The sequence below is a fragment of the Agaricus bisporus genome, assembly GCF_000300575.1.
Source record: "Agaricus bisporus var. bisporus H97 unplaced genomic scaffold AGABI2scaffold_1, whole genome shotgun sequence".
NCBI classification, from domain to species: Eukaryota; Fungi; Basidiomycota; class Agaricomycetes; order Agaricales; family Agaricaceae; genus Agaricus; species Agaricus bisporus.
The window spans coordinates 1,638,679-1,662,817 of record NW_006267344.1 but is presented as its reverse complement, the minus strand read 5'-3'; the positions used below and the strand labels follow the sequence as shown (position 1 = coordinate 1,662,817).

At 47.2% G+C, this 24,139-nt stretch overlaps 14 protein-coding genes across 14 annotated transcripts; 11 read left to right on the top strand and 3 right to left on the bottom strand.

The window, feature by feature from the left end:
- Positions 1-44: 44 nt before the first annotated feature.
- AGABI2DRAFT_239505 (hypothetical protein) lies at positions 45-1,192 on the top strand. Its single transcript, XM_006454924.1, has 5 exons — positions 45-78; positions 137-288; positions 353-561; positions 627-839; positions 896-1,192. The coding sequence occupies exons 2-5, from the start codon at positions 148-150 to the stop codon at positions 1,128-1,130; spliced, it is 798 nt and encodes a 265-aa protein (XP_006454987.1). The 5' UTR covers positions 45-78; positions 137-147; the 3' UTR covers positions 1,131-1,192.
- Positions 1,157-4,463, bottom strand: AGABI2DRAFT_214326 (hypothetical protein). Its single transcript, XM_006454309.1, has 11 exons — positions 4,011-4,463; positions 3,849-3,961; positions 3,612-3,798; positions 3,538-3,559; positions 3,185-3,488; positions 3,096-3,135; positions 2,836-2,986; positions 2,745-2,788; positions 2,526-2,691; positions 2,394-2,477; positions 1,157-2,338 (listed from the first exon to the last, which is right to left on the bottom strand). The coding sequence occupies exons 1-11, from the start codon at positions 4,199-4,201 to the stop codon at positions 1,319-1,321; spliced, it is 2,322 nt and encodes a 773-aa protein (XP_006454372.1). The 5' UTR covers positions 4,202-4,463; the 3' UTR covers positions 1,157-1,318.
- A 459-nt stretch (positions 4,464-4,922) lies between these two features.
- AGABI2DRAFT_197388 (hypothetical protein) lies at positions 4,923-7,374 on the top strand (the record flags this gene model as incomplete). Its single annotated transcript, XM_006454308.1, has 6 exons — positions 4,923-5,067; positions 5,117-5,377; positions 5,423-5,887; positions 5,950-6,375; positions 6,434-6,933; positions 6,985-7,374. The coding sequence occupies 6 exons, from the start codon at positions 4,923-4,925 to the stop codon at positions 7,372-7,374; spliced, it is 2,187 nt and encodes a 728-aa protein (XP_006454371.1).
- Positions 7,375-7,537: 163 nt separating this feature from the next.
- Positions 7,538-8,977, top strand: AGABI2DRAFT_189645 (hypothetical protein). Its single transcript, XM_006454307.1, has 3 exons — positions 7,538-8,078; positions 8,131-8,675; positions 8,737-8,977. Exons 1-3 carry the CDS (start codon positions 7,541-7,543, stop codon positions 8,752-8,754), a joined length of 1,101 nt encoding a protein of 366 aa, XP_006454370.1. The 5' UTR covers positions 7,538-7,540; the 3' UTR covers positions 8,755-8,977.
- AGABI2DRAFT_214320 (hypothetical protein) lies at positions 8,955-9,818 on the top strand (the record flags this gene model as incomplete). The annotated part of the gene is made up of 6 exons (XM_006454306.1): positions 8,955-9,020; positions 9,071-9,402; positions 9,457-9,540; positions 9,594-9,689; positions 9,741-9,757; positions 9,804-9,818. Coding segments are annotated over exons 1-6 (588 nt in total), but the record flags the coding sequence as incomplete, so codon positions are not given.
- Positions 9,819-11,612: 1,794 nt separating this feature from the next.
- On the top strand, positions 11,613-13,169 carry AGABI2DRAFT_133064 (hypothetical protein). Its single transcript, XM_006454305.1, has 5 exons — positions 11,613-12,180; positions 12,240-12,276; positions 12,342-12,362; positions 12,413-12,496; positions 12,553-13,169. The coding sequence occupies exons 1-5, from the start codon at positions 11,927-11,929 to the stop codon at positions 12,982-12,984; spliced, it is 828 nt and encodes a 275-aa protein (XP_006454368.1). The 5' UTR covers positions 11,613-11,926; the 3' UTR covers positions 12,985-13,169.
- Positions 13,170-13,330: 161 nt separating this feature from the next.
- Positions 13,331-14,501, bottom strand: AGABI2DRAFT_60823 (hypothetical protein; the record flags this gene model as incomplete). The annotated part of the gene is made up of 2 exons (XM_006454304.1): positions 13,331-13,797; positions 13,862-14,501. The coding sequence occupies 2 exons, from the start codon at positions 14,499-14,501 to the stop codon at positions 13,331-13,333; spliced, it is 1,107 nt and encodes a 368-aa protein (XP_006454367.1).
- A 29-nt stretch (positions 14,502-14,530) lies between these two features.
- AGABI2DRAFT_114116 (hypothetical protein) lies at positions 14,531-15,040 on the top strand (the record flags this gene model as incomplete). Its single annotated transcript, XM_006454303.1, has 2 exons — positions 14,531-14,581; positions 14,633-15,040. 2 exons carry the CDS (start codon positions 14,531-14,533, stop codon positions 15,038-15,040), a joined length of 459 nt encoding a protein of 152 aa, XP_006454366.1.
- Positions 15,023-16,698, top strand: AGABI2DRAFT_133062 (hypothetical protein). Its single transcript, XM_006454302.1, has 8 exons — positions 15,023-15,264; positions 15,314-15,401; positions 15,459-15,630; positions 15,684-15,771; positions 15,819-15,971; positions 16,023-16,199; positions 16,254-16,488; positions 16,539-16,698. The coding sequence occupies exons 1-8, from the start codon at positions 15,226-15,228 to the stop codon at positions 16,592-16,594; spliced, it is 1,008 nt and encodes a 335-aa protein (XP_006454365.1). The 5' UTR covers positions 15,023-15,225; the 3' UTR covers positions 16,595-16,698.
- Positions 16,699-17,830: 1,132 nt separating this feature from the next.
- AGABI2DRAFT_133061 (hypothetical protein) lies at positions 17,831-18,072 on the top strand. The gene has a single exon (XM_006454301.1). It carries the CDS (start codon positions 17,858-17,860, stop codon positions 18,056-18,058), a length of 201 nt encoding a protein of 66 aa, XP_006454364.1. The 5' UTR covers positions 17,831-17,857; the 3' UTR covers positions 18,059-18,072.
- Positions 18,073-18,541: 469 nt separating this feature from the next.
- On the top strand, positions 18,542-19,235 carry AGABI2DRAFT_62774 (hypothetical protein; the record flags this gene model as incomplete). Its single annotated transcript, XM_006454300.1, has 4 exons — positions 18,542-18,684; positions 18,739-18,880; positions 18,942-19,012; positions 19,073-19,235. 4 exons carry the CDS (start codon positions 18,542-18,544, stop codon positions 19,233-19,235), a joined length of 519 nt encoding a protein of 172 aa, XP_006454363.1.
- Positions 19,236-19,713: 478 nt separating this feature from the next.
- Positions 19,714-20,779, top strand: AGABI2DRAFT_189640 (hypothetical protein). The gene is made up of 6 exons (XM_006454299.1): positions 19,714-19,755; positions 19,817-19,897; positions 19,950-20,104; positions 20,159-20,349; positions 20,408-20,494; positions 20,554-20,779. Exons 2-6 carry the CDS (start codon positions 19,821-19,823, stop codon positions 20,647-20,649), a joined length of 606 nt encoding a protein of 201 aa, XP_006454362.1. The 5' UTR covers positions 19,714-19,755; positions 19,817-19,820; the 3' UTR covers positions 20,650-20,779.
- A 114-nt stretch (positions 20,780-20,893) lies between these two features.
- Positions 20,894-22,645, top strand: AGABI2DRAFT_114113 (hypothetical protein; the record flags this gene model as incomplete). Its single annotated transcript, XM_006454298.1, has 13 exons — positions 20,894-21,051; positions 21,104-21,139; positions 21,193-21,204; positions 21,261-21,377; positions 21,431-21,507; positions 21,560-21,606; positions 21,661-21,733; positions 21,788-21,831; positions 21,885-22,044; positions 22,096-22,236; positions 22,289-22,303; positions 22,361-22,443; positions 22,496-22,645. 13 exons carry the CDS (start codon positions 20,894-20,896, stop codon positions 22,643-22,645), a joined length of 1,113 nt encoding a protein of 370 aa, XP_006454361.1.
- AGABI2DRAFT_189636 (hypothetical protein) lies at positions 22,575-24,118 on the bottom strand. The gene is made up of 9 exons (XM_006454297.1): positions 24,070-24,118; positions 23,948-24,023; positions 23,853-23,900; positions 23,691-23,800; positions 23,615-23,638; positions 23,500-23,562; positions 23,415-23,448; positions 22,774-23,363; positions 22,575-22,709 (listed from the first exon to the last, which is right to left on the bottom strand). Exons 1-8 carry the CDS (start codon positions 24,097-24,099, stop codon positions 22,774-22,776), a joined length of 975 nt encoding a protein of 324 aa, XP_006454360.1. The 5' UTR covers positions 24,100-24,118; the 3' UTR covers positions 22,575-22,709.
- Between the last annotated feature and the right edge of the window lie 21 nt (positions 24,119-24,139).

The window sequence follows — 24,139 nt, the reverse complement described above, 5'->3', positions numbered from 1 at the left end:
GTGTAGATCCATCAGCCACCCATTTCAATTAGGTGATCGGTACTCCACAATCTCGACGACCACCCAGCAAGGCTCAAGGTAAGTATCGAACCCAGAGATATACAGACGAGACAAACTCAACGTCGATCATCCTTAGATCCCCAAAAAATGTCCGCCCAAATCAGCAAGAAGCGCAAGTTTGTAGCTGATGGTGTTTTCCGCGCCGAACTAAACGAATTCTTCACTCGCGAGCTTGCTGAAGAGGGTTACTCTGGATGCGACGTACGCGTCACTCACGCTCGCACAGAGGTACATATTCTCTATTGTTCCTGAAGTGGATAGACAAATTTAAAGATGAATATTTTCCAATCAGATCATTATTCGCGCCACCCATACTCAGGAAGTTCTCGGTGAGAAGGGTCGCCGCATTCGTGAACTCACTGCCCTCGTTCAAAAACGATTCAAATTCCCCGAAAACTCTCTCGAACTCTACGCCGAAAAAGTGCAGTACCGTGGATTGTCTGCCATTGCTCAATGCGAGTCTTTACGTTACAAACTTCTTGGTGGTCTCGCTGTCCGACGGTGAGCTTTACGTTTCCTTACATCTCTTCGTTGACTCCTATTCTAAAACACCAAGTGCTTCTCAGGGCGTGTTATGGTGTCCTTCGATTTGTTATGGAGTCTGGTGCCAAGGGTTGTGAGGTGGTTGTTTCTGGCAAGCTTCGTGCTGCCCGTGCCAAGTCTATGAAATTCACCGATGGTTTCATGATTCACTCTGGACAACCTGTCCGCGAGTTTGTTGACTACGCTGTCCGTCACGTACTTCTTAAACAGGGTGTCCTCGGTATCAAGGTGAAAATGTACGAGACAATACTTCTTTTCCATCGCATACTTTGACTAAATTTGCCCATTATAGCATGAAGGGACATGATCCTGAAGGTCAACTCGGACCCAAGAAACCTCTACCTGACGCAGTCCAAATCTACGAGCCCCCTGTTGATAAAGTTGTTCTTGAGCCATCCTCAGAGCAACGCGAACCAGTCCCAGTGCCCGTTGCAGCACCTGCTGCAGAAGAACCTTATGTTCCTCCTCAGGATGAAGCATTCCAGCAACAAGAGGCATATGGAGCGGAACAGCAGACTGTATTCTAGCCACCTTCATGTTCTCAGTCTTCTTGCCAATATCCATATATTCGTTGCGTTTCATATACGAAGGAAACATCAGAATGAAAACATACATAAAAGCGTACAGATATTCGAAGTACAGATATTCAAAAACGTACAAATATTCGACAGCGCAAAGGAAGGATGACGATAAAACAGAATAGAGAGAAAAATAGCTAATTCAATGGCTGGCGCACGCTACTACCTGCTAGGCCACCCGTTGGAAGGAATATACTGAAGTCTTTGGACCTGTGGAAACCCCAGAATGGTGGCTTCCAGCCCGTACCCAATTCCAAATTGACTTGTACTTCCGTAAGTGTTTGAGAAGGATCTGACACATAAACTGCAGCGTCTGAAAACCGATAAATCAGAGCTATGTTGCCGTCCGCGCTAATAGTGATCGGGGCCAATCTCGGGGGTCTGATTGTAACACTACCACCATCTTCTTCCCAAAACACAACCATTACTGTTTGGTGTTCCTCGTCGTATATGGCCCCCACGCTCCCGTCATTCACAACAGATTGCAAACGAAGCTTGGCCTGCTTGCCCATGAAACCAGTGAAACTGGTACCGGGGAATGTGGAATAGGAAATAGATGATGCGGGCGTTCCGTGTTCAATCCAGGCAGCGAAGAGGTCAAATGTTGATGGTGGTTCAGTTGAAGTACCGATCGCTGACCAGTTCCCTGACTTTGGACCAACCTCAACGTGGAGGATGTCATCATCTCCAAGGCCCGACAGGTCATAACCTACCCCGCCATGCCAAAGCGTCGCTGAAGACAAAGGAGTAGGTCCATCATTGGCTCTGAACGGTTCACCGTCATCCATGAAAATAGCGTCATCATGGAGACGTTGGTCAAGTACGGAGAAGACAGGGCTGTCGGATGTGGATGTGATATTGGAAATCATGGTGTGTTGGACGTCGCCCTCGAGGAAAAACCACGCTTTTTGCCAATTCAAGTCGCCAGTCAAGGGATTCGTGTAGCGCATGACGGCGATACCAGTATCGTCATTAGACACACCACCAACGAAATCTTCAATCCCAGTGACGCCGCTGGAACAAGTAAGTTTGGTCGCTTCATAGTCGGTAGTAATTCCCGGAATAAGGTTCCAGTCCCAGGCGACAGCAATATCTTCATACTCATTGCCCTTCAAATAGGTGTATACAGCTCCGTCTGAGAGATGGAAACCCAATATCTAAAGGAGTATCGATGAAGGAGAGCCCGAACAATGGAAGTCCAACAATACATACATTCTGAGAGTTTAGACATTCACCATACTTTGTTCTTGTGGAATACATCTTAACAGTAGTAACGTAGTTCGGGCCACGGTGAACCTGACGAACTATAAATCAGAATCTAGGCTTGGAGGCGAGGAAGCTAACCATGTAGTCGTTGTTGTAGAACATACGATTGCCGATGAGCCGACCTGCATTGGCATTCATGTCGTGTTCAGAAAGACTTTCGGCAAATTGGACAAGAGCCGGTTGATCCCAAAGCCGTCCAAGGACATCAATCTGAGTAAGATTTAGTTTGATACTTCCGGTGGCCCTAAAGAGATGGTTTTACATTTATCTGATAGGAAAAAGTAGAGTAGAACGTACTGAGTATCAATGACAGGAAAGCTGATAAATCGCCCAAGAGCAGACTAGACCTGACTGAGTAAGAGTCAAATGAGATTAGTGAGGTACTCACAAAATCCCAGTGTAGCACCCCCGTGACGGTGTTGCGAAAGATCATCCAATGGTCACCTTCGAAGAGAAGAGCAAGAGCGGATCGAGACTCGGAATTTGCAGCAAAACGTGTCTCGGCCGCCTCAATTTCAAAGGCCACGATGTCGTTTGTACTTCGAAGAATCAATATGAGAGTTCCTCAATTTCAATTCTCCACTCACAAGTCCTTGCCTGCAAAAAACCTGAGCACACGAAACATATTATGAACTCAATCAACCCCACTTACCGTAGTTACCGTTGTAGAGAACACCACCATGCTGACCTGAAATACAGAAATGAGACAAGGAATCAGAATCCAGATGATATCGCACCGAAAGACCCATCAGGTCTGATACCATCGGCTTTGATAGCTGGTTGAATTACAACCTCTTCATGTATGCGACGATATGCATCGGTTATTTGTGTGATATTGGGGTTGAGTAGAGCCCCATCAATTCCAATTTTGGCGACATCCAAAACATTTGCACCTGTCAGGAAGTTGACTTCATTAAATGGGCGCAAGAAGAGATCATATGAGCGGTTGGTTATTTTTGTACAGTGATCCAACTGTGCCGCGGTCAAAGTCTCGTTCAACAGTATGCATGATGACCCAACGAGGTTCGGAATCAGTATAACCTAGTACAATCAATTGGTGATGGGTGCTAAACAGAAGACAGCGACGAACATTAGAAAACCAGTTGGTGTTCCTTGAAAAAATATTTCAGTAGTGGCCCTTATTTCAATGCAGCATCTTCATACCACAGGGTATTATCAGGATTATCACATGGACAAGACGGAGTACCACCGTTGATCATGCATTCAAGATTGGTGAGATCACGCCCGAACCAATAGTCTATAGCCAGTAGTGTTTTCTTACGGAGATTTTCATCTCCGACGAAGTTTTCCCCTCCTTGTAATCCGCCGTGCCATGCAGCTGCCATCACGACTAAAATTCATGAGAAGGCTTTTCCACGATCGCCCCAAGCAAGAACTCACGAATACGCTGCCAATGTGTCTGGGCTGGCCAGTTGGCCCGGCGGGCAGGGCAGCCAGTTGTATAGTCAACTTCACTATCAGGCCATTTGCCATCAGGACCCAGGGATGTCAGCCTAGCGTGGATTAGCTATTGCTGTTCGAGACCTGGTTAGAATGTTCAACACAAACCAAGCAGGTATTGCACTCGCTTGACCAAGTGGGCCAATGATAATGTCGATTACTTGGGTTCGCAACATTTCTATTTCTTCCAGTATAGCGGGATCGGAAGGCGTAGTCACCGTAGCAGTGGATGTTGCTGTGGCAGATGAATTCAAAGAAGGATTGACAAAGGTTGAAGTGGCTATAGTCGTCATCTTGGATGAATTGGGGGCGGTAGCAGATGTCTGCGATATACGAGTGCTCAAAGAGGACGATGCAGATTGTACATGTGAGGTGGTCAGCGAGGAAAGCACCCGAGATGATGAAGAACCGGATGGCACAACAATGCCATGAGTTGAGGATAAAGAGGTGGATGATGTAGAGGTGGACGCGCTTGAAACCAGATCGGGGCACGCCAAGAGGGAAAGGAACAAAGAGACGTGGAAAAAGAGAGTACGAGGGAGATTGAAGAGAGGCTTCATTGAAAACAGACCATACAAGCGCTGGGCAGGAAGGAAGGAAACTTTCTTGCACTACATTTTGGATTTGGATTATTTATAGTATACTGCAGCTAACCATCTCGGGAATAGGATGATCAGAAGAGGAGCTGCGACAAATCCGCTTAAAGCCACCTGGAGCCTCAATGGGGTATGTTACAGCGACAAGTAGGTTGAGAGGTGAGAAGAGAGGCCCCAATCTGAGGTCAAACCGCCCCAACGCATCAGGAACAACGGCAAAGGGAGCCGCGAGATGGCCTAGTTTGTCATTAGCAAAGCAAGATAGCCGCGGGCGTCTCTTGCAGACTGGTCAGGCGAGGCAGCGGGCATGGTCCTCATGCACATGGAAGCTGCAAGGTAGTGAGTGACTGACCAAATATCCGCAAATAGTCATCACCACTAACTTGGGCTCAAATTTGCTTAACCGCTTAACCCAAAAATGTCGACATCCGAGGCTCTCCCTGTTCCTCGCGAACTCGATAATGTGACAAATCTGCTGGATGAGCATCTTGATTCTCTAGCATATGGGAGCAGCCTCATTCAGAATGCCGCATTACAAGCCGCAAAACATATTTTTGACACATGTACGTTTTATATTCATCTTCTACAGGCCTCCCTAAATAACATCATTAGCACTAGGAACTGAAACGCAATCGAAAGTCTCTATAGACAGCCTCTTGTCATCATTGAATACACTTCAAAAACCTAAGACAAGGTCCCAGGCAAGAGCAGACAAGTCACAGCCTCAGACCGTCCTGAACAAATCCTTTGAGCCTACACCTCTTTCGTCTCTGCTGATTGAAGGCATGGATCAGGAACAAGTCTGGATGCAGCTTGATCTGCGTTCCCAGATGGTATGTGATCTACTGGATTATGCATTGGAAACCGGAAAGAGTGAGGAAGGGTCGTCGGATGGCGAAGAAGACGGCGAAGGAGAAGATGATGATGATAGGCTCCAAAAAATCATGGAAGCTATTGAGGAGGGGAAAGATATTGACTTAGACGATATCCGCGAAGAGCTTGGAGAAGACATGGACGTAGACGAAGAAAGTGCAACAGAAGATGACGAGAGTGAAAGCTCGGAAAATGCTGTTGACGACACAGAGCATATTGTTCAGCTGCGGTCGGATGAAGAGCAGTCTGATAACGCAGATGCAGCAATAACACTGTTTGATGCCATTAAGGCCAGTTCTAGGCCGAAAAGAAAAAAGCATGCAGACCATGGGCTCAACGACGATTTTTTTGACCTGGATGCGTTCAATGCAGAAATAGAACAGGCAGAGGCTAAGTCATCTTCCCGTGGGCAACTTGCAGACGAAGACGAAGACTCAGAGGATGAAGATATGTCACTCGATTTGTTCGCGCCCGTTGATGAAGAGGTAGATGAGTCTGAAGATACAAATGGTGCAAATTCTATCTTGGTGTGTGTGTGCCTGAGTGCGAGCAATACTAAGAATCGTCTGTAGATGTGTTTTACCGTGACTTTTTTGAACCCCCAAGGAATGCGGACTCACGGTCCCCAGCCAAAATCTCTTCCAATCGCAAGAGCAGAGTGCGCTTCCACGACGAAGTGAGGGTGAAGAAGATTAAAGCGAAAGGAAAGAATCTACCTCTCAATCTGCTTCGGGGCATAAACACTTCAGATGACGATGGTGACGACGGTGAAGGCAACATTGACGTTGATCTAGAAAACCTAGAGAACGAGGATGAAGGCGCTTGGTCCGAAGATGAACCAATGGAAGACAGCGAATTCTCAGACGCGTCGGATGAGCAGGCCAGTGAAGGGTTCTCCTCCTCGCAGAGCCGGGCTTCTGACGAGGATGACAATCAGACCATGGAAAGGTTTAAAGACGACCTGTTTGCAGAGGATGAAGAGAAGGATGAAGATGATGGTGTGCTCCTGAATAATTAGGTTTAAACAAAAGAGATATTGACTCTTCCTTTCGGTAGATATGACAACTCACGAAAAGCAGCAAGCCGCTCTTCGAGAGCAGATAGCACAAATGGAGGACGAAAATGTTGCAAAGAAGGACTGGACACTGATGGGAGAGGCAGACAGTCGGTCGAGGCCACAAAATTCACTGCTTGAAGAGGACCTCGAGTTTGAGCGTGTAATGAAAGCAGCGCCTGTGATATCCGAGGAAGTTGTTCAAGGATTGGAGCAAAGGATCAAAGCACGTATTCTCGACAACAGGTTCGATGACGTCGTACGAGTTCGTCCTTTAGAGGATAAGCCTTTTCTACCGTCTCGTATGCTTGAACTTCAAGACACGAAATCCACACAATCCCTAGCACAACTGTACGAAAACGACTATCTAGCGAGCCAAAGCGGTGCAGGAAATAAAGGAGACGAGAAGATAAAGAAGCAACATGAGGAGATTGAGAAGGACTGGGAGAAAATTTGCAGCAAACTTGACGCCCTGTGCAACGCACATTTTGTTCCGAAACAGGTACGTCTGTGATTTTGGCGGATTTCCCTCGCGTTGCTGAGAAGTGCCCAGCCCAAAGCAGTAATTTCAACAGTCTCTAATGTGGCTACGGCCTCGATGGAATCTGCACTTCCGACTGCAATGGCGACCTCGAGCATGCTTGCTCCGGAAGAGGTCTTTAATCCAGCGGGAGGCGAAACACGCTCACGATCTGAGCTCACTCCTTCCGAAAAGAGAGCCTTGCATACGAAACAACGCAAAGCGAAGAAAAAGCAGCGCGACATATTGGAGAAAAGTCGTGATAAAGTCACTACACCCGCCAAAAGCATAGGGAAAGTCAAGAAAGAAAAACAAACTGCGCTGAACAATATTGTCAAGACAGGCAAAGGTGTCACCGTTGTAGGTAAACAGGCGAAGAGTAACTCGTCATCTAAGGGACGGCCGAAGTCTCGAACACAATAACGGCAAAAGCGAGGCGTACATGTATAGTTCATATGAATATAATGAGTCGCTTAGACTACGTACTTGTATCAACAATTGACTCTTGAAGCTTAAGGCTGTACCTATCACGTGTCTAGCTGCTTATAGTGCTGCGCTCAATCTTCTCCTTGACTACTCTCTTGCCAACATGCCTCTCCTCAAGCGTAAAGACCCATACAAAATCCCCCCTGTATCCGCTCCAACACCAGCATCGAACTCACTCAACCCTCCCAGCAACCGTTCGGGGTCTTATCGCAGCTCTTCTTCCACATACGTCGCTAGTCGTGACGGGGACCCTTATAGCCCCGCATACTCGCCTTCAATATCTAGCTCTCAGACCGCCTCACCTCAGATGGAGGACCCCTACGCATATGACAAGTATGCAAGGAACAGGGGAGTACCCGATGCTTATGCCCGGGGTGAAGCAAACCTGGAGCAGGACCGTAACGAACTCTTCGCTGGATATAATCCCAAGAGGGGAGGTTCTGGCAGATTCTTTGACGGACCTGATGTTGGGGGTTCTGCCAATCCAGGGGAAGAAACTGAAGAGGATGTCGAAGGAATTAAGCAACAGACCCGTTTTGTCAAACAGGAGAGTGTTAATTCTACTAGAAATGCGTTACGGATGGCCCGTGAGGCAGAAGAAACCGCGAGAGGGACCCTTGGAAGATTGGGAGATCAATCTGGTACGTTGGGACCCTGGTTTGCGCCATCATTTTCGCTCAATTTGTTTCTCAGAAAAACTCGCCAATACTGAACGTCACCTGGACGTTGCCAAAGGTTTTTCGCAGCGTGCTGACGACAAGACTGATGAGCTCAAGAAATTAAATCGCTCTATCTTCAGGCCTGCCATTACCTGGAATAAGGATGCTAAGCGAGCAGCTCAGGATGCCAAAATCCAAGCTCGTTTTGATGATGAGAGGGATCAAAGAGAGAAAGCGATGTCGGACATAAGGGATACTCAAAATCGCCTGGGAAAGGCTGGCGGCTATGGTCGCGATGATAATGAGCTTATCGGTGGAAATGGTCGCATGCTTTCCGCGGGTCAGCAAAAAGACCGAACGGAACAGAGGAAACGGTTCCAATTTGAAGCAACCGCATCTGACGATGAGATGGAGGACGAGCTTGACGACAATCTGAATGAAATTAGTGATGTAACGAAGCGACTTAAAGCGCTTGGTACTGTTATGGGTCAAGAGCTGGACCGTCAAAACGAACGTATCGTGAACATCGGAGACAAAACTGACGGATTGGACAGGCGCATTTTCAACAACACGGAGCGTGTAAGTCCTATCCAGGCCCTTTGGTTCATAAATGTCGCTGACTGGCTTGTCATGTCCACAGTTGAAGAGGATCAAATAAGCCCTCCATGTGCACCCGCTAAGTGCGGCTTTATATGTTGTTTCATGTGTTATGAGAGGGCTCGATACCGAATATTTATTGGATTCCCACTTACCATTTATGTAATGAAGCGCGGTCATGTGGCCCATGTCATAAGGGTCACGACGCGTCTTTGGTATTAAATCGCGCGACACGCACACATCCTTTTCTTGCTTCCAATTGCATAACAGCCGTTCCAAAATATGGTGTCCCCCTATGAAAGGCAGAAGGAACTACAAATAGCCAAGGCTTGTATTTGATTATGCCCTGAAACTTATAATCCTGACAAGGGCCTCAGAATAAAGAGCTATTGAAAAGTCTCGGTCTCGAAAAACCTTTATTTGAACCGAAAGAAAAACCCAGGAAAAAAGCTACACCACAAAAGCGCAAGAGAACCGACGAAGACACGGAAAACATAGAACCCTCAGCACGGAAACTCCAACGCGCTGAAGATTCCAGTGAGAGTGGAACCTTGTCCACAGGTCTTCGTCGCAGTTCTCGCAACGCTGGAAAAGCGGTCGATTACTCTGGCGAAAGAACGTTGAGTTTACCTCAATCTGTCATACGCAACAAAACTTCGGGCAATGATGGGCCTATGGGACGCGAAGATGGAAAGCGCGTACATAACCCGTGAGTTGGTCGATTGCACCTCCCCGGGTTGAATTCCTAATTTCACCAAACTAGCAAAACATACGGCCACATCCCCGGTATTGCTGTTGGAACATGGTGGCTTTCAAGACAGGATTGTAGCCAGGATGCAGTTCATGCGTAAGTTATTTTATTAGACTTTAACCCATTATTCAGCGTTGTTTTTTCGATAGGCCGTGGGTAGGTGGTATATCAGGGGGTCGTCAGGGAGCGTACAGTGTCGCCCTCAGCGGAGGTTACGATGATGACGTCGACCTTGGATATGGATTGTAAGTTTTTTTTTTCTATGGCACTGATGTATGCTAAGTCTCGCTCTATAGCACGTACACTGGTTCTGGTAGGAAGAGCTATGTTGTTTTATGTCCATATTTGACGTGTTTCAGGTGGTCGTGATCTCCATGGGACAAAGGACAAACCTAAAAATGTGAGAATACCTATGCCCCCTTGTTAAGCATACTGATTCAAACACTTCGTTAAGCTTCGTACAGCTCCACAAAGCTCTGACCAAAGTTTTGAGCACTCGGTATGCAACAATGTACTTTAGTGTATTTCTGCTGCTAACAAGTCATTGATCACTAGTTCAACCAGATGCTGAAGGTGATATATCCTCGAATGAATGACCAGATACACTGGATGCTAAACTACTTTTAAAGGTTTCGTCCGAAACCAGAAACCCAGTTCGCGTTGTGCGTGGTTTCAAGCTTCAATCTAAATATGCTCCAAGTGAAGGGTTAGTCGAACATCTTGTCTCCCGACCTGCAAACTGATCCCAATCCACTTAGATACCGCTACGATGGATTATATGTAGTGGAAAAGGTGGGCGACTCATTTTCTTATGACACGTCTTCTGAGAGACTTTAGGCCTTCATGGAGAAAGGAAACAATGCGAAAGGATATCTTGTTTGCAGATACGTATTTAAGGTTTGTCTCGAAGTGCGTGCGGAAATTGCGTATCTGAGAACCATATTCCAGCGTTTACCGGATCAACCCCCTTTGCCAGTTAGAGAGGATTACGAAGACTTGGATTCAGTAGAGGAATCATCGGCGGAAGAAGATTAGCCACCTGTTGTCTTGATACTGTTCGCAGGGAGCTGTATACCCCGATTTTCTTGCCCTGGAATGATCTTTAATCCATCTATCACTCATTTTGTATTCATACAGTAATTCAATGCGTCATATAATTTTGCTCTATTAGCAGCGTCAACCGGTAGTGCTTTTGGAATCCATATCTCTTTCAACGGCCGACATATACTTTGTAAAAGCGATACTACTCTCGTTGCCGTGTTTGTGGATATACGACGGAACTCGTTTCGATGGTCGTAGCATGGAACGCTCAGCGACGTTACTTGCTCCACACACTACTGGCGACCATTCTTCAGTTTGTGGAAGCACACATTTATTGTCGAAGAAACTATAACGTGATTCAGTGGTCGCCATGCAATACGGAACAGTCTCCGTCATCTAAGCATGTCCTATGAACATAAAGTTACCGCTAAGCGAAAGGCTCCAGGATTCTCACAGATCTACCTAGGTTTATGAATGATTGTCGACAGCGATAAACGGGTCATTAATGGGCTTGTACGGATGTATCCTAGCCTGTTTCGTGGTTATAAGCATCCATACAGCCCCACCACCATTCTATAATGGTCCTGACTGTGAGAAGTCATCCTGTCCCATCTCCGGCATATTCCTGCTTAAGAATTATTGTTTTGGCGGAGTGAGCGAAACTCCGTCAATTTTTCTTTTTCACTGCATACGTATTGATGTTCAGATATAAGTACCTTTTACACGCCTGTGAAGCGAGCGAGGTTCTCAAATGCTCCGAGCTTATTGTCGCCAATTTTTCTTCTGTATGCAATGATTCGATTTCCCACATAGAAAAGCAAGCGACATTGATATCATGATGTTGGTATTGAGGGCCCTTGTTTTTCGATAAAAATAGCTCGCTTGAGACCAAAATCATTCAAAGTTTGATCGACACGCACAGTAAGTGCCAACCGAAAGGAGCACAGTTCGAACTGCAGTTTCAATCTCTTTGTCGTAGGAGTGCGAGTGAGCCTGTTTAGATTCGGCCGTTTTGGTGTGGATGAGTGCCAGGCACTGAGGAAATGATCGATAAATGGAAAAGAATCACCGGCGACGACAACGCGGGAATTTTAGAATTGTTTGTTCCTAGGGCCCCGGTCAGTTTTGAGTCGATTCTTCTGTTGTCGCCTCATCTTCCAAGTCCTCCTGACAGTCGTTTCACTCCTTTGTCTAACTTTTCGTCGCTCTTTCTGTCTCTTTAGAACATACTGTTATGGATTCCAAGAGGTCGCCTGACCAAGTTTATTTTGCCCCCCAAGCCCCGACTGCATACGCACAGCTCCCTATCACTAATGAGCGCGCCGCTGAAACTAAATCGAATGGTTCGAAATTCGTGACTTTAGTCTGCACGTTGGGGGTTCTTGGTTGTGTCTTCTTACTGTTTCATCTGTACATTGACACCGCGGTTCACCATGCTGTTATGGACCACAACCTGCAAAAGCTGGAAGCCGAAGTACACTCTGTCTTCAAAATGCAGTTTGACCAAATGAACAATGCTACCGTGCGCGATTCGTCCAGTCGCGTGGTATACGGTGGACATGGACACTCTGGTTTAAATTCTCACAAGAACGTCCATCAAGAAAGGAAATGGACCTCCCGACGTTCTAAACACCATGAAGTTGCAAATGTCAAGCGTGGAGCTGGTGCAACCTTCACATGGTTCCATCCTGGCCCGTAAGTGTCGTGTCCACTTCGTACTCGGACGTTCAAGTGCTGATAAAATGGCTTTATAGTGGTGCATGTGGTGGCCATCAAACTGAAAATGACTATGTACGTACTTTCTGTTCTTTGGGAAATTTCAAAAGATTTGACATGCGCCCTATACTAACTATTAGATTATCGCAATCAGTCATTTGGTGAGAAATAATATGTTTACTGTCTACTCCCGGCTAACGTCTTGCTTCAGATTTTTGACGGTGGCTCTCACTGTGGGGATACGGTTACCATCACTTACAAAGGGAAAACCGTCCAGGCCACCGTTCGAGACAAGGTAAGTGATTATTAGACAAAAGACTCGAGCCTCAGAAATCTTACGTTGTTCCCTAGTGTATGGGCTGTGACGCCAATCACATTGACTTGAGCCCGGGACTCTTGCGTGATCTTGCCGGTCCCGGAGTTGATCAGGTTACGGGTGAATGGTTCTTTGGTAGTGCTCCTGCCCCTCCTCCGGAGCCCAAGCCCGAACCCAAGCCTACGACCCACTCTACTCCTCCTCCTCCTCCTCCAACCACTACCACTCGTCATCATTATACAACTTCCACATCCTCTCATAGCAGTACCACCACCTCTACAAGCAAGTCGACGTCTTCGTCCTCTACCGTCTTGTCTTCTACTGTTTCATCCTCTTCGTCGTCTGCTTCGCCTTCTGCTACTCCGGCACTCGAGGATGATGGCCAAGTGCATAATTTCCAAGATCTCGGTGTTTTGATTCACAAGATTGGCGGAATGGCTATATCAGCTGCCCTCGTTCGGGCTTAAGTTGAATGGAGGATTCTTTTTGCATGAATAGAACAGCTTCTGGGGTTTTATGTTATGTTTTTTTCTTCTTTGTTGTTCTGTCTATTGATCCGTTTTCTTCAGTATAAATAATAACTTGTATACATCTTTGAAATTTGTTTTCGGGGCTTTATAAATATTGTGCCATCTTGGCGTTTTTTCACATGTGACTTAACCGGCAGGTTTTGGTCGCCAAGGCGGGTGAAAGAGGATGACAGGAACGATTTGAATTTGGAAGCTTGAAATTACACTGAGACAAGAAAAGAGACACATGCAAGGTAAGATACAAATGGGTACTCGAGGGAACTCTCAACCAGAGGATCTGTATCTACATTTGTCCGTCAATAGCCTGCTGAACAAGGACTAGAAAGTCTTGTTCCGTTCTAGAGCCAGAATGCCAAAGTTGGTACAAGCCCCGAATCGTCGTCTTGAGGGCTTGGTCAGCAGTGGAATCGTCAGCAGGGCTGATTTCGGTTGTAGCGGCGTTCCGCGCGGCAGGAAGTTCCTCAGTAAAGTCGTATTGCGGAGATAGAGGCGAGGGGGAAATCACGGAAGAGGAAGAGAGATCATCCTCTTCTTGCAAAGGAGGTGAATCTGGACGCGAGGGAAGAACGGCTAAGCGGCGAGAAAGGGAACCCGGAGAAGGAGGGGAGAGAGGGTCGTAAACCTCGTGGGGGGGATGACCGAGATCAAGTTCAGATGAAGGAATGAAGACACGCTGGTCAGATTCAGTGTCTTGAGGCTCCAATTTGCGTGGCTGGGTTCGAGGAGAAGGAATGGTTGAATCTGCGGTGCCTGTTACGAGATACTTGTTAATGAATAAAAACAGCGAGAAAGAAAACGGGAGAAGAGTCAAGACCTTGGATGGAAGAATATTGAGCCCAGTAGGCATCCTCCGAGTCGTCTGTTACGGATGGTTTGACAGGATGAGATGACACGAGATTAGCGTCTGCAGCGTCATAGGCGTCCCAGTATGCGTTATCGTTGTGTTCGCCGTCGTTTGTAAAGGCGTACGAGTGATCAGGGAGAAAATCGTCGGGCGATTGGAACAGAGCCATTAGACGAGCGAGATCTGAGTGAGAGTCTTTGGGAAAAGGACTAGCTGCGATACTATGGTATTTCCAAGAATTTGACTTGGGATCCCAAAGAAATATGATGCGGAGATACTGGTCGGAGCGGGCGTCCGGATGTTGAGCGGGGGAAAGGAGGAAGTGCGCGTAGAGATCCTCTGCGTCTGCGGAGTAGCGGATGAGGGGGTTGTGGGCAGAGAGAAGATCGGAAAGGTCATCCGGATTTATGGATTCGAGGAGGGGAAGAAGGAGGTCGGAACGGTCAGGTGGCCATGCGAGATAGTCGAGCGGGGAGTGGGTGGAGAGGGCGAGAAAGTAGTGGCGCTGCAGCAGAGGCGGGGACAGAAGGTGGGGCGGGATCGGGGCCAGCTGCGACGGTGGGCAGATGCAGTGCAGCACGGGCAGCACATCCCCGGGAGTCAGTTCCATCGTCTAAGCCAACCTTGTTCGCTCCCACCATGGCCCTTTTCTTTTTCCTCCTCTTCTACCCCCTCCTCATCCTCGCCCAGGTACGCTGACTCCCTCTCCTTCATCCCCCAGACGCTCACAGCACACTCCAGAATGCCTCGCAGCCAAACCAGACCGTCGTCACGTCGACCTCTCTCTCCACCGTCGTCGGCCTCGGCCCAAACAGACAAACCACCACTGGCACAAGCACCTTTGTCTTCGTCAATACCCTCACTCCCGCACCCCAGCCTTCTGGAAACGGCACCAACGGCAACAACACTCAGTCGGGCAACAGCACCGTATCGAGCAACAGCACATCAAAAGCACCTCCTCTTCCCACCGCTCCAACTAACATCGAGGGCGGCGGTCAAAATGGTGCACCCTTGCCTGGGCAGACGGGAGTAGGGGGTAATATGGGCCCCGATGACAACTACATCGCTGCAGCCACAGCCCTCAAACACAACGCCTTTGCCGTGGGCGTGATGGGAGTTGTGCTGGGCGGTGCCATGGTCGTATTCTAGCCGGCTTTCGCGTATTTTTTTTCTCGTAACCAGTTGGACTTTTTAGCATGGATATTTAGACTATCCGCTCGTTTCTTCTAGGACTGTATATCATCAGCTAGACTCACTTAATCTACACTCGACGGCCTGTTATTATTGGCCCCATGTTGTCACGCTCTCTCATCCTAAGTTGTCGTCGCACACTCATGAATGCAAACCCCGCCAAACGTCAAAAATCAACCAAGGTCCGCTTCGGCACTCCATATTTTGCTTACACCTACACAACCCTCCTAGATCATTGGAACACATAATGGAACTTTTCATTGTGACGAAGCTCTCGCTGTATTCCTCCTACGCCAGACTCCAACTTACGCCCATGCTGGTATGCCTCTGACGGCCGTTCCAGTCCCCATAAACCCACTAAATTCTGCCAACCCAGATCTGAAAAGAACGCGGGACGAAGCCGTCTTGAGCACCTGCGATATCGTAGTTGATGTCGGTGCCATCTATGACGAAGCTAAACAACGATTCGACCACCATCAGCGTGGTTTTACTGAAATTTTTGGCCATGGCTTTGATACCAAACTCAGCAGCGCTGGCCTCATCTACAAGTTTGTCTGCCGTTTCAAAATATATCCAAGATTGAACCTCCCTTTTTCTATAGGCACTTTGGCAAGGAAATCATTGCCGACAGATTCCAGCTTCCCAGCGAGGATCAAAAAGTTGACTTGTTGTGGCTCAAAATGTACCGAGTTCGTCGGCCTTTTTAGCCCGGAAGATCATATCTCAATCTTTGTAGGAATTCGTTGAAGCAATCGATGCCATTGACAATGGCATCTCACAGTATCCCAATGACGTTGAGCCCCGGTACAGGAGTCGCACTGACTTGTCCAGCCGTGTGGGTCACCTAAATCCTCCTTGGAACGTGCCTACAGATGCTCAAGCCATCGATGTGAGTCCCATTTTTAATATCTAATATCAAGGTTTAATCTTCTATTTCTAGACACGCTTCCTTGAAGCATCTAATTTGACTGGCACAGAATTCCTTCAAAGACTCGATTATTACGCCACAGCCTGGCTGCCAGCTCGGGATATTCTCGTGCAAAGTATCTCTGATAGCGAGCACCTAACTAAACCTCCTGGACGCATCATACTTCTCAATCAATTTATCCCTTGGAAGGCAAGTTTCTGAGCTCCCTATATCGTCTTTAGCTGTTAAACTCTGTTCATTCAGGAGCATCTTTTTGAGTTGGAATCCACAGGCAAAGTCACCAAAGACTTTATTTATGTTGTCTACCCCGATGAGTTAGCCGGCAGTTGGCGTATTCAAGCCATCCCTGTCGCTTCGCAGAGCTTTGAATCAAGAAAAGCATTACCGGAGGAGTGGAGAGGACTCCGCGATGACGAACTAAGTCGCGTATCCGGCATTGACGGTTGTATTTTCGTTCATGCTAGTGGCTTCATTGGAGGTATGCTCATTCAACCATCCCTACTGCCTCAATACTCAAAATACAAACAGGTAACAAGACCAAGGAGGGTGCCTTAAAACTTGCTCGCATTGCTCTGGACAAGTGAGATACCGTTGTATAAACGCTTGACTTGTTTGGGGAAAATATTGCTTGTAATACGGATTGTGTCTGCCTGAAATAATAAGATTGTCGTTGGGTCCATTACCTTATCAAATTTTCGAATCCTCCCGGTCCCGATTATGTTTCTGGAAGCTTTTTCTTTACATACAAAATACCTGAGCTCAAGTTTGAGACGTATTGACCGCTAAGTCCATGTCTAATCCCTCACCCCTAGCTTCGGAACTTAGTTAAGAGGTACAAGGACTCTTCTCCCTCTGAGTGCAAACATGGTAGCGTCGGGTTTTCACATTGAATCCATGGAATCCATCGTCCGATTGCTTACGAATGCAATCCAAGGGAAATTCAGGCAAACAACGGTTCGCGAACATCATCTAGTTCACAGATTCACTCAAGTGAATCTTGGTTCGTGGAAAAACCGAACTTGTGGTTGTAAAATCTTGGGCACCACACCGCAACCGAATCGGTGCTGTTCCGGTCAGTGCGCGTACTATACAAGTTATGCTCGTCTCTTTTTTCGGAACATCGCATATACAAGGTATAATTGGCACTCCGTATGGAAGATGCAATCGGATTTTGTTACGCGGTCTCAGGGGTTAATAGCGGAGCAAGAACCAGAACAAAGGAGGGAAAAAGATCTCGAAGGAGTGGGAGTTGAAAAACACGAAGGTGACGATGTGGCATTAGGCAGTGATGGATTTACATCGAGACTCAGTTTGATTAAATTCCTCCACCAATCACCTGTTCATTCGCTGACGGTATCTATTGTTCAGCATCACTGCGACAGTGCGACGTGTTTCTTCATCTACATAGCCGTCGCCAAAGAACACTGGCAGATTGCGGCCATAAGTTGATACATACTTGGGTGTATTGGTGCATCACGTTCACAATTCATATCAGGTCTTGCTCTGGAATTCAACCCTGAAGCCGCAATAGCCTCTCGTGCGGCACCTTTTGGATCTCGATTTATCGTATGAAGAGCAAATAAAGTTAGTAAGTAACCCAGAAGTAACCGATCAAGCATTTGTTTCAGGGCTGGCTCCCCAAAGATTTGGTTGGTTTTAATGGCGTTACGGCGCGTTGCTACTGGCCGCCTATCATGGATTGACCTTCCGAAAAAAATCAAATGTAGCCTCACTTGTCCCACGTGGACGTGCCAAGTCCTGTAATCTGGTCTATCAATACAAGGGTCGCACTCCCTCCCTGTATACAAGCATTCGTCTTCATCAAAAGCATGCTTCTCGGTATACTCATGCAGATTCAGCAAGCGGAATTTTTATACTGCGCTTTCCGGAAGGCGCTCCCGAGCAAGCCTGACAGGTGGATAGCGTCCGTAACTCTCACTAGGCAACGTGGGGAACGCATGGAAGCCAAACTGATGAATTCAGCTGGTGTATACCGTATTGGTATGCTCCCATTTTCCCCAGCACTCTCTTTCGAGACCGCAAACTAGGACAAGTCGGGACGTTGGGTCGGCCCTGATGATTGTCGGGACTCGCCTACTGAAATTTACAGGTCATCGTACTTTGCGTCATTGAACGACTCTGCTCGGTGCTGCGGAGTACATACATTACAACAGGGTTATGAGATGCAATCAAAATGCAATGAAGTTACAAGACTTGTATATTTGGCTCGAGGACACACCACTACTACACGCTGCATTCTACCCCTTCAGACCACATCTTTGTTGTATATTCGGTCTCTTGCGCGGAACAAGATTCATACCACGCTTTGGACCTCAAAAACGGGGCATTCAGCTTCATCCTCCTCACCCGACCCTTCTTCTCTTCCTACACCGTGTATCTCGGGTCAACCCCCTCGATTGCTCAAAAAACGTCATTTTAGGGTCCGACGTCGAGCCTTTATTGTTAATAGGTCGCTTCCCGAAATTACCGGTAGCTCGAGATATCGGGATTTGCAATACTATACGAGACGAATGTCTTTCGTGAAGGCGCATTACCACCCCTTCTTGTTTGCTCTGATTATGTTGTCGGCCATGGCAGAATTGGGGTTGACCTCATTTTTGATCGGAGCGGGGAACGAGAATGGAACATGGCCGAGTGAGCGGTACCATTCTATGTGAGTCTAGAGCTAACGATAACGAAACTTACTAATAAAAAAATCGTCATTCAGGTTGATCATGTTCGAATTCAATGCGATTTGGACTACACTATTTTCGGCTGCATATATGCTTTGGATGGTAGGCGGAGGAAGTCAATTTTTGGCCAGTGTAGCAAGTTCCATCATATGGCTATTAATAACTACGATATTATGGGTAAGTGCTAAGACGGTAGACCCCCAAAACGTTGATTCACCCTTGGACTTGGGATCTATAGGGAACGGCAGCTGGAGTGATGTATTACACGCGCACGGGAGGCAATTGCGCTCTGAGACCCATTATTCATAGGTGCGAGGTTTCAATGACGTTTAATGGACTTATTTAATTCCGATATAATATGCCATTTAGGTGTCGGCAATCTCTAACAGTCGAGGGACTTGGGTGGACTGAGTTCGGACTATGCGCGTTAACTTTGATACTCACAAGCCTGTGGGTCAAATCGAATGACTACCGAATTAAGCAGGAGACCGAATCTATAGGAGCAGGAGACTCCACGAGGAGGTTGGTCTGACTCTGCTCATTTCGGCCTTCATTATAGTGTAAGATTTTTTTCTATCATCTGGCATTGTCGGATTGTGTGTTAGGGTTCTCTTGTATGTAGGACAGTTTGTGTTGTATTTTGCTATGTTGTTTGCCGTCAACCTGATATAATCGTGTGAGACGTGGTTATTTTTCTGAGTGTTCTACTCCAGTACTTTCAGACTAGTGTGCGAAGGCCGTAAAATGGAGGAACCTGGGACTCGCAACCAAGGCAAACTGCGAAAAATGGCACTTGGAACTGTCACCGCGATATCTTCATTCTAAAGTGATTAAAGTAATTTTATTCTGAGGCTCTTCGACTCCGTCACCATAACCAAAGTCGATAATCGAAACTGTCGCGCTATCTGTCTATCTATATTTAGAACTACACCGTTGGGGTTAGGGTATTGTCCCGGCATTTACCGCAGTAATGTACAGTTGTTATCAGCCTCTGGACCGTTTAGTGATACCCATACTATTGGGTAAGTCGTCGGGCTCAACATCGTCAAAAGGTATGCTGTATGCGTGTATAGATTCAAACATTTACTGATGATCTATTCATCTGAAATTCAGCAGTATGGGTGCCTACAAGTATATCGGAGAGCTTTACAAAAAAAAACAGTCGGATGTCCTCCGATTCATCACCCGTGTTCGGTGCGCAGATATATCCAGTGCACTAAGAAAGACAGCTCATTCACGAATAAAGGTGCTGGGAATATCGTCAACTGCACGTTATTCATCGTGCATCTCGCCCCTCTCGTCCCGACAAAGCTAGGCGCCTTGGCTATAAGGCCAAACAAGGCTATGTCATTTATCGCATCCGAGTCCGCCGTGGTAACCGCAAAAAGCCTGTCCCCAAGGGTTGGTTTCTGTAGTAGCTTGCAGATGCTAGAGAAAACTCATATCATAATCTAGGTGCTACTTATGGTAAACCCGTTCGCCAGGGTGTCAACCACCTCAAACCCCAGCGATCGCACCGAACTGTCGCGGAGGAACGTGTTGGTAGACGATGCGGGAACTTGCGTGTTGTAAACTCATACTGGGTGAACCAAGACGGAGTGTACAAGTACTACGAGGTCATTTTGGTGGATCCCAACCACAAGGCTGTAAGTGTTTGTCCGAATCGTTTCATCTACATTCTAAACATGTGCCTATTTCTTTCAGATCCGTCGTGATCCTAGAATCAATTGGATCGTGAATCCCGTGCACAAACGCCGTGAAGCTCGCGGGCTTACCAGTTCTGGCAAGCAGGTCAGTCGTTTAGCGCTTTTATCGTGTTGCCTGCAGGCCTTGACACATGAATACTTCAGAACCGTGGTCTTGGCAAAGGTCATCGCCACAATCACAATCCTGGGTACTCGGTCTGGAAGAAGCACAACACCCTCAGCTTGCGCAGATACCGTTAATGGATTGTACTTCTTCCTTGTTCATCATATCTTACTGTCCTCTTCATGCCTCATCGTTATGTGTGTATGTTGTCACTGCCTTACAGCCAACGAAAAAAAGCAGTATGCTGCATTGGGTAAACCTAAGGCCAAAAATAGCCAGTTACACGAGGCGTCGGCGTTTTTTGAGTTATGTTACATCAGATCATTCAAATTCGTGCATTGTTGAGGCGCTTGTCTCTACTTCCTTTGTTACCTCCTCATCATGTTAGCGGCGCTTCCTCATTGTTTGCTTATCCTCGTCATTTCACATCTACAATGCACGTCCGCTAGGACTACTCTGAGCACACGGAACACGGATCCTGATGGTACAACCTTTCTCTGGTTGCCTCAGGATGATTATTCAGGTTCTAGCTTCTTTGAGTACGTGGGTTGATTTTGTTGACACGGGAGACGTCTGATAGGCCTCGGACAGCCGTTGGGATTTCTTCACCGGTGAAGACCCGACGCAGTAAGTGATGAAGTAGCTTTACTGGTGCCTTACTAATGCTGTTATGCACGCAGCGGTATTGTCAAGTCAGTGTGATCGACCAACCAATTGATTGTACCCTCTTAACGCTTTCCTATTTCAGCTATACGACAAGAGACGATGCATATGCCAGTGGACTTGTCTACGCTCAGGAGGACGGAACTGTCATTATGAAGGGGGATAACACCACGCATCTAGATCATGGTGTTCCTAGGAAGAGGTTTGTACTGTTTGAACTACAGTGATGACGTATGGGGTTGACCACTTTCACAGTGTCCGCATATCGAGTTGGGCGAAGTATAATGGTGGACTGTTTGTTCTTGATTTGAAGAAGGCACCTTGGGGCTGCGGTTAGTGGGATTGGCACCATTGACTGATGCATATTCATATTCATATCTTTAGGTGTGTGGCCCGCCTTTTGGACTCTGGGTTCAGGAAATTGGCCATATGTGAGTACTGTATTGGTTCTTTTGAAGCGTTTTCTTAGAGCCCATGTTTCATAGACAGGAGAAATAGATATTATTGAGGGTGTTCACGATAATGAACACAATCAAGTGGCCTTCCATACTGGTCCTGGTGAGTAATAACAGACGGAGTCATCGCTTACCCGGAATTTATACTCTTTGATAGGGTGCCTTTTGAATCCGACGGCGGACTTTACAGGAACGGTACTTGTAAGTGTCAAAGAATAAAAGCAGTGTCCAGAATTCAATGTTCTTACATTCAGATGCGGGATGGTAAAAACAACACGGAATGCAATGGACTGATAAATGACAATTCCGGTTGTGGCATCGTGGAGTGGAGCCGAGCCTCCTATGGTCCTTTTTTTGACTCACAGGGGGGAGGAGTGTTCGTAATGAAATGGGATGATATGGGCATTGCAATATGTATGTTGACGTTTTTTTCATTTCAGCACTTGATCGCTAAGGTTGCTATAGGGTCTTTCTATCGGCAAGCCGTTCCAGAAGATCTCACTCAAGGAACCCCCGATCCGTCTAAGTGGGGGCCACCGGTAGCGGCGTTGGACCCGACCAATTGTAATATGGAGCAGTACTTTTCCAATCACTCCATAATTTTTGGTGAGTTCAAGGTCTTGCTCGCATTGTTCTCTTTCTGATTCAATTGTTGCAGATATCACATTCTGTGGTGTGTTTTTGGTCCCCCCGTTCTTCTGCATGCAATGAAAGACTGATGATCTCTTAGGGGACTGGGCGGGCAACTCCTATGCTTCAACAACTTGTCCAGGAACTTGTACTGAAAGACTTATGGATCCGAATAATTTCGTGGTAAGCTTTCGATCATTTGAGTGTGAATTTTGTTGTGTATTGAGATTGTCAGAACGCTACCTGGATCATCAACGATTTGAAAGTGTATCGCAAACAGGAACTGGATGGGATTGTAGGAGCAAACGCTGGAACTATTAACCCTAGAAACTGGATCGGAATTTTATTTGCAATATCTAGTGTCTTATTCATGCAGGGGATGTGATTTATCTGTAATCTATACTTACTTTACCGCGGACGAGTGCTCAATAGTAGACTTGCGAGCTCCACTGAAAGAAGATATATCGGATCAAAGAGTTTTCTTAAATACAGGGTGATAGAATGAATCCCTACTTATAGTCTCATCTTCCAAATCCTGTCCTCGATGTCTGTGCCTTGATTAATGGGCGGCTCTCCGAAAGTGGCACGCAGTGGAGTGACACTGACGTATCCTTGATGAATTGCCCACCCATCTGAGCCAACGGGAAGGGATGAGAGAAGGGGGGTGATAAGATCCTTCATCTCTGGAGCCCATCTGAACAAAAGGCCTCCTGGCGCAGGATTTGAAGTAGTCAAAGGTGCAGCTTGATTAGTGTCCGATCGCTCATTGTCGTCGCCTGCAACGTTTTTGAACAGGCGGGTATAAGAATTGCGCCAGATGGTGGTCCAGCATATCTTGAGACCCTCTTGGGAAAGGATACCCTCGATGAGGGGTATATTGACGCTGTAAAGGTCGACTTCATTGTCCCGCAATCCGTGTTGATCCTCTCCCCAATTGTGCCAAAGATGTTGTATGATCTGGCTCCCTAAACGATGAGCTGGTTCGTGAAAGGATGTAGGGGTCGGATGGATGACAGTGCCGTATGAGATGGCGATGGAACGGATCTTGGAGAGAGATGAAGAGAGCGCGGCTCCAATGGTACCAGAAGAAAGGGCAAATGCAGCTGGGGGAAAATAAAACTTAGAGTGAGCAAAACGGAGGGTATCAAACGGACCAGAGGTGTTGCGTCCTAAATTAGGACCGGATATCTGATGGGAAGCTGGTCGGACGGTGAAGACGAGAGGGATGAAATGACTTACAACGAGATCGATTTGACCCGGCCAAAGGTTATGGAGTGCAACGTTGGCACATGTGGCCGGAGTCTGAACCCAGTAGATGAGCAGGATAGCGACTGAAGGGTAGCAGCTCTCGTACGCCATCTAGTAGAATCCATTCCGACTACAGTTAATTTAGTCGCCTGAATGAGAAGAGGGGTGTGGATTCAATTCACCAATTCTCCATCCTTGAGGGGCCGTGAAGTGTCTGTGACTTGGCCTTTGCCGTCCTCCTGTGGGTAATAGTAGAAACCCCGTGTCACTTCTTTGATATGGAACGCCTTTCCTGTAGAACAGTGAGGAAGGCTGATAGTACAGGGCAGGAGATGTTTGGTTACCGATCCAGGACTTTTGGTTGCAGGGTAGGACGACCTTGACGTTCCAGCCTATCGTGAGGTGAGTAGTAAGTATAGGTTGGGCAAAGAGGATGTACCGAGCTGCTCAGTGAGATGGCGGTAGAGGCCGAGGACGTAGGGCGACTGGAGCGGGTCGGGCGGGCCGTCGTCGTTCTGGAAGGGGTGAGCGGGCGGGCGGGCGGAGGACGTGTGATTTTACCGTGAGAAGGACGACAGGAGAGGGAAGCATGGCGGGGCGAAGCAAGCCGGGATGGCTGTGCGGCCAGCAT

Excerpts from the sequence above, each read along its gene's own strand:
- AGABI2DRAFT_239505 (XM_006454924.1), top strand. The coding sequence starts at position 148 with ATGTCCGCCCAAATCAGCAAGAAGCGCAAGTTTGTAGCTGATGGTGTT. Across the intron at positions 289-352 it reads TCACTCACGCTCGCACAGAG|ATCATTATTCGCGCCACCCA; the intron begins GTACATATTCTC and ends TTTTCCAATCAG. Across the intron at positions 840-895 it reads CTCGGTATCAAGGTGAAAAT|CATGAAGGGACATGATCCTG; the intron begins GTACGAGACAAT and ends TGCCCATTATAG.
- AGABI2DRAFT_214326 (XM_006454309.1), bottom strand. The coding sequence starts at position 4,201 with ATGACGACTATAGCCACTTCAACCTTTGTCAATCCTTCTTTGAATTCA. Across the intron at positions 3,799-3,848 it reads GACACATTGGCAGCGTATTC|TCGTGATGGCAGCTGCATGG; the intron begins GTGAGTTCTTGC and ends CATGAATTTTAG. Across the intron at positions 2,692-2,744 it reads TTTCCTGTCATTGATACTCA|GGCCACCGGAAGTATCAAAC; the intron begins GTACGTTCTACT and ends CCATCTCTTTAG.
- AGABI2DRAFT_189645 (XM_006454307.1), top strand. The coding sequence starts at position 7,541 with ATGCCTCTCCTCAAGCGTAAAGACCCATACAAAATCCCCCCTGTATCC. Across the intron at positions 8,079-8,130 it reads AAGATTGGGAGATCAATCTG|AAAAACTCGCCAATACTGAA; the intron begins GTACGTTGGGAC and ends TTTGTTTCTCAG.
- AGABI2DRAFT_133064 (XM_006454305.1), top strand. The coding sequence starts at position 11,927 with ATGGACCACAACCTGCAAAAGCTGGAAGCCGAAGTACACTCTGTCTTC. Across the intron at positions 12,181-12,239 it reads ACATGGTTCCATCCTGGCCC|TGGTGCATGTGGTGGCCATC; the intron begins GTAAGTGTCGTG and ends ATGGCTTTATAG. Across the intron at positions 12,277-12,341 it reads ATCAAACTGAAAATGACTAT|ATTATCGCAATCAGTCATTT; the intron begins GTACGTACTTTC and ends ACTAACTATTAG.
- AGABI2DRAFT_133062 (XM_006454302.1), top strand. The coding sequence starts at position 15,226 with ATGAATGCAAACCCCGCCAAACGTCAAAAATCAACCAAG. Across the intron at positions 15,772-15,818 it reads TGTGGCTCAAAATGTACCGA|GAATTCGTTGAAGCAATCGA; the intron begins GTTCGTCGGCCT and ends CAATCTTTGTAG. Across the intron at positions 16,489-16,538 it reads TGCTAGTGGCTTCATTGGAG|GTAACAAGACCAAGGAGGGT; the intron begins GTATGCTCATTC and ends AAATACAAACAG.
- AGABI2DRAFT_133061 (XM_006454301.1), top strand. The coding sequence starts at position 17,858 with ATGCAGATTCAGCAAGCGGAATTTTTATACTGCGCTTTCCGGAAGGCG.
- AGABI2DRAFT_189640 (XM_006454299.1), top strand. The coding sequence starts at position 19,821 with ATGGGTGCCTACAAGTATATCGGAGAGCTTTACAAAAAAAAACAGTCG. Across the intron at positions 19,898-19,949 it reads CGATTCATCACCCGTGTTCG|GTGCTGGGAATATCGTCAAC; the intron begins GTGCGCAGATAT and ends TCACGAATAAAG. Across the intron at positions 20,105-20,158 it reads CAAAAAGCCTGTCCCCAAGG|GTGCTACTTATGGTAAACCC; the intron begins GTTGGTTTCTGT and ends ATCATAATCTAG.
- AGABI2DRAFT_189636 (XM_006454297.1), bottom strand. The coding sequence starts at position 24,099 with ATGCTTCCCTCTCCTGTCGTCCTTCTCACG. Across the intron at positions 23,901-23,947 it reads CCATCTCACTGAGCAGCTCG|GCTGGAACGTCAAGGTCGTC; the intron begins GTACATCCTCTT and ends ACCTCACGATAG. Across the intron at positions 23,364-23,414 it reads TTTAGGACGCAACACCTCTG|CTGCATTTGCCCTTTCTTCT; the intron begins GTCCGTTTGATA and ends ATTTTCCCCCAG.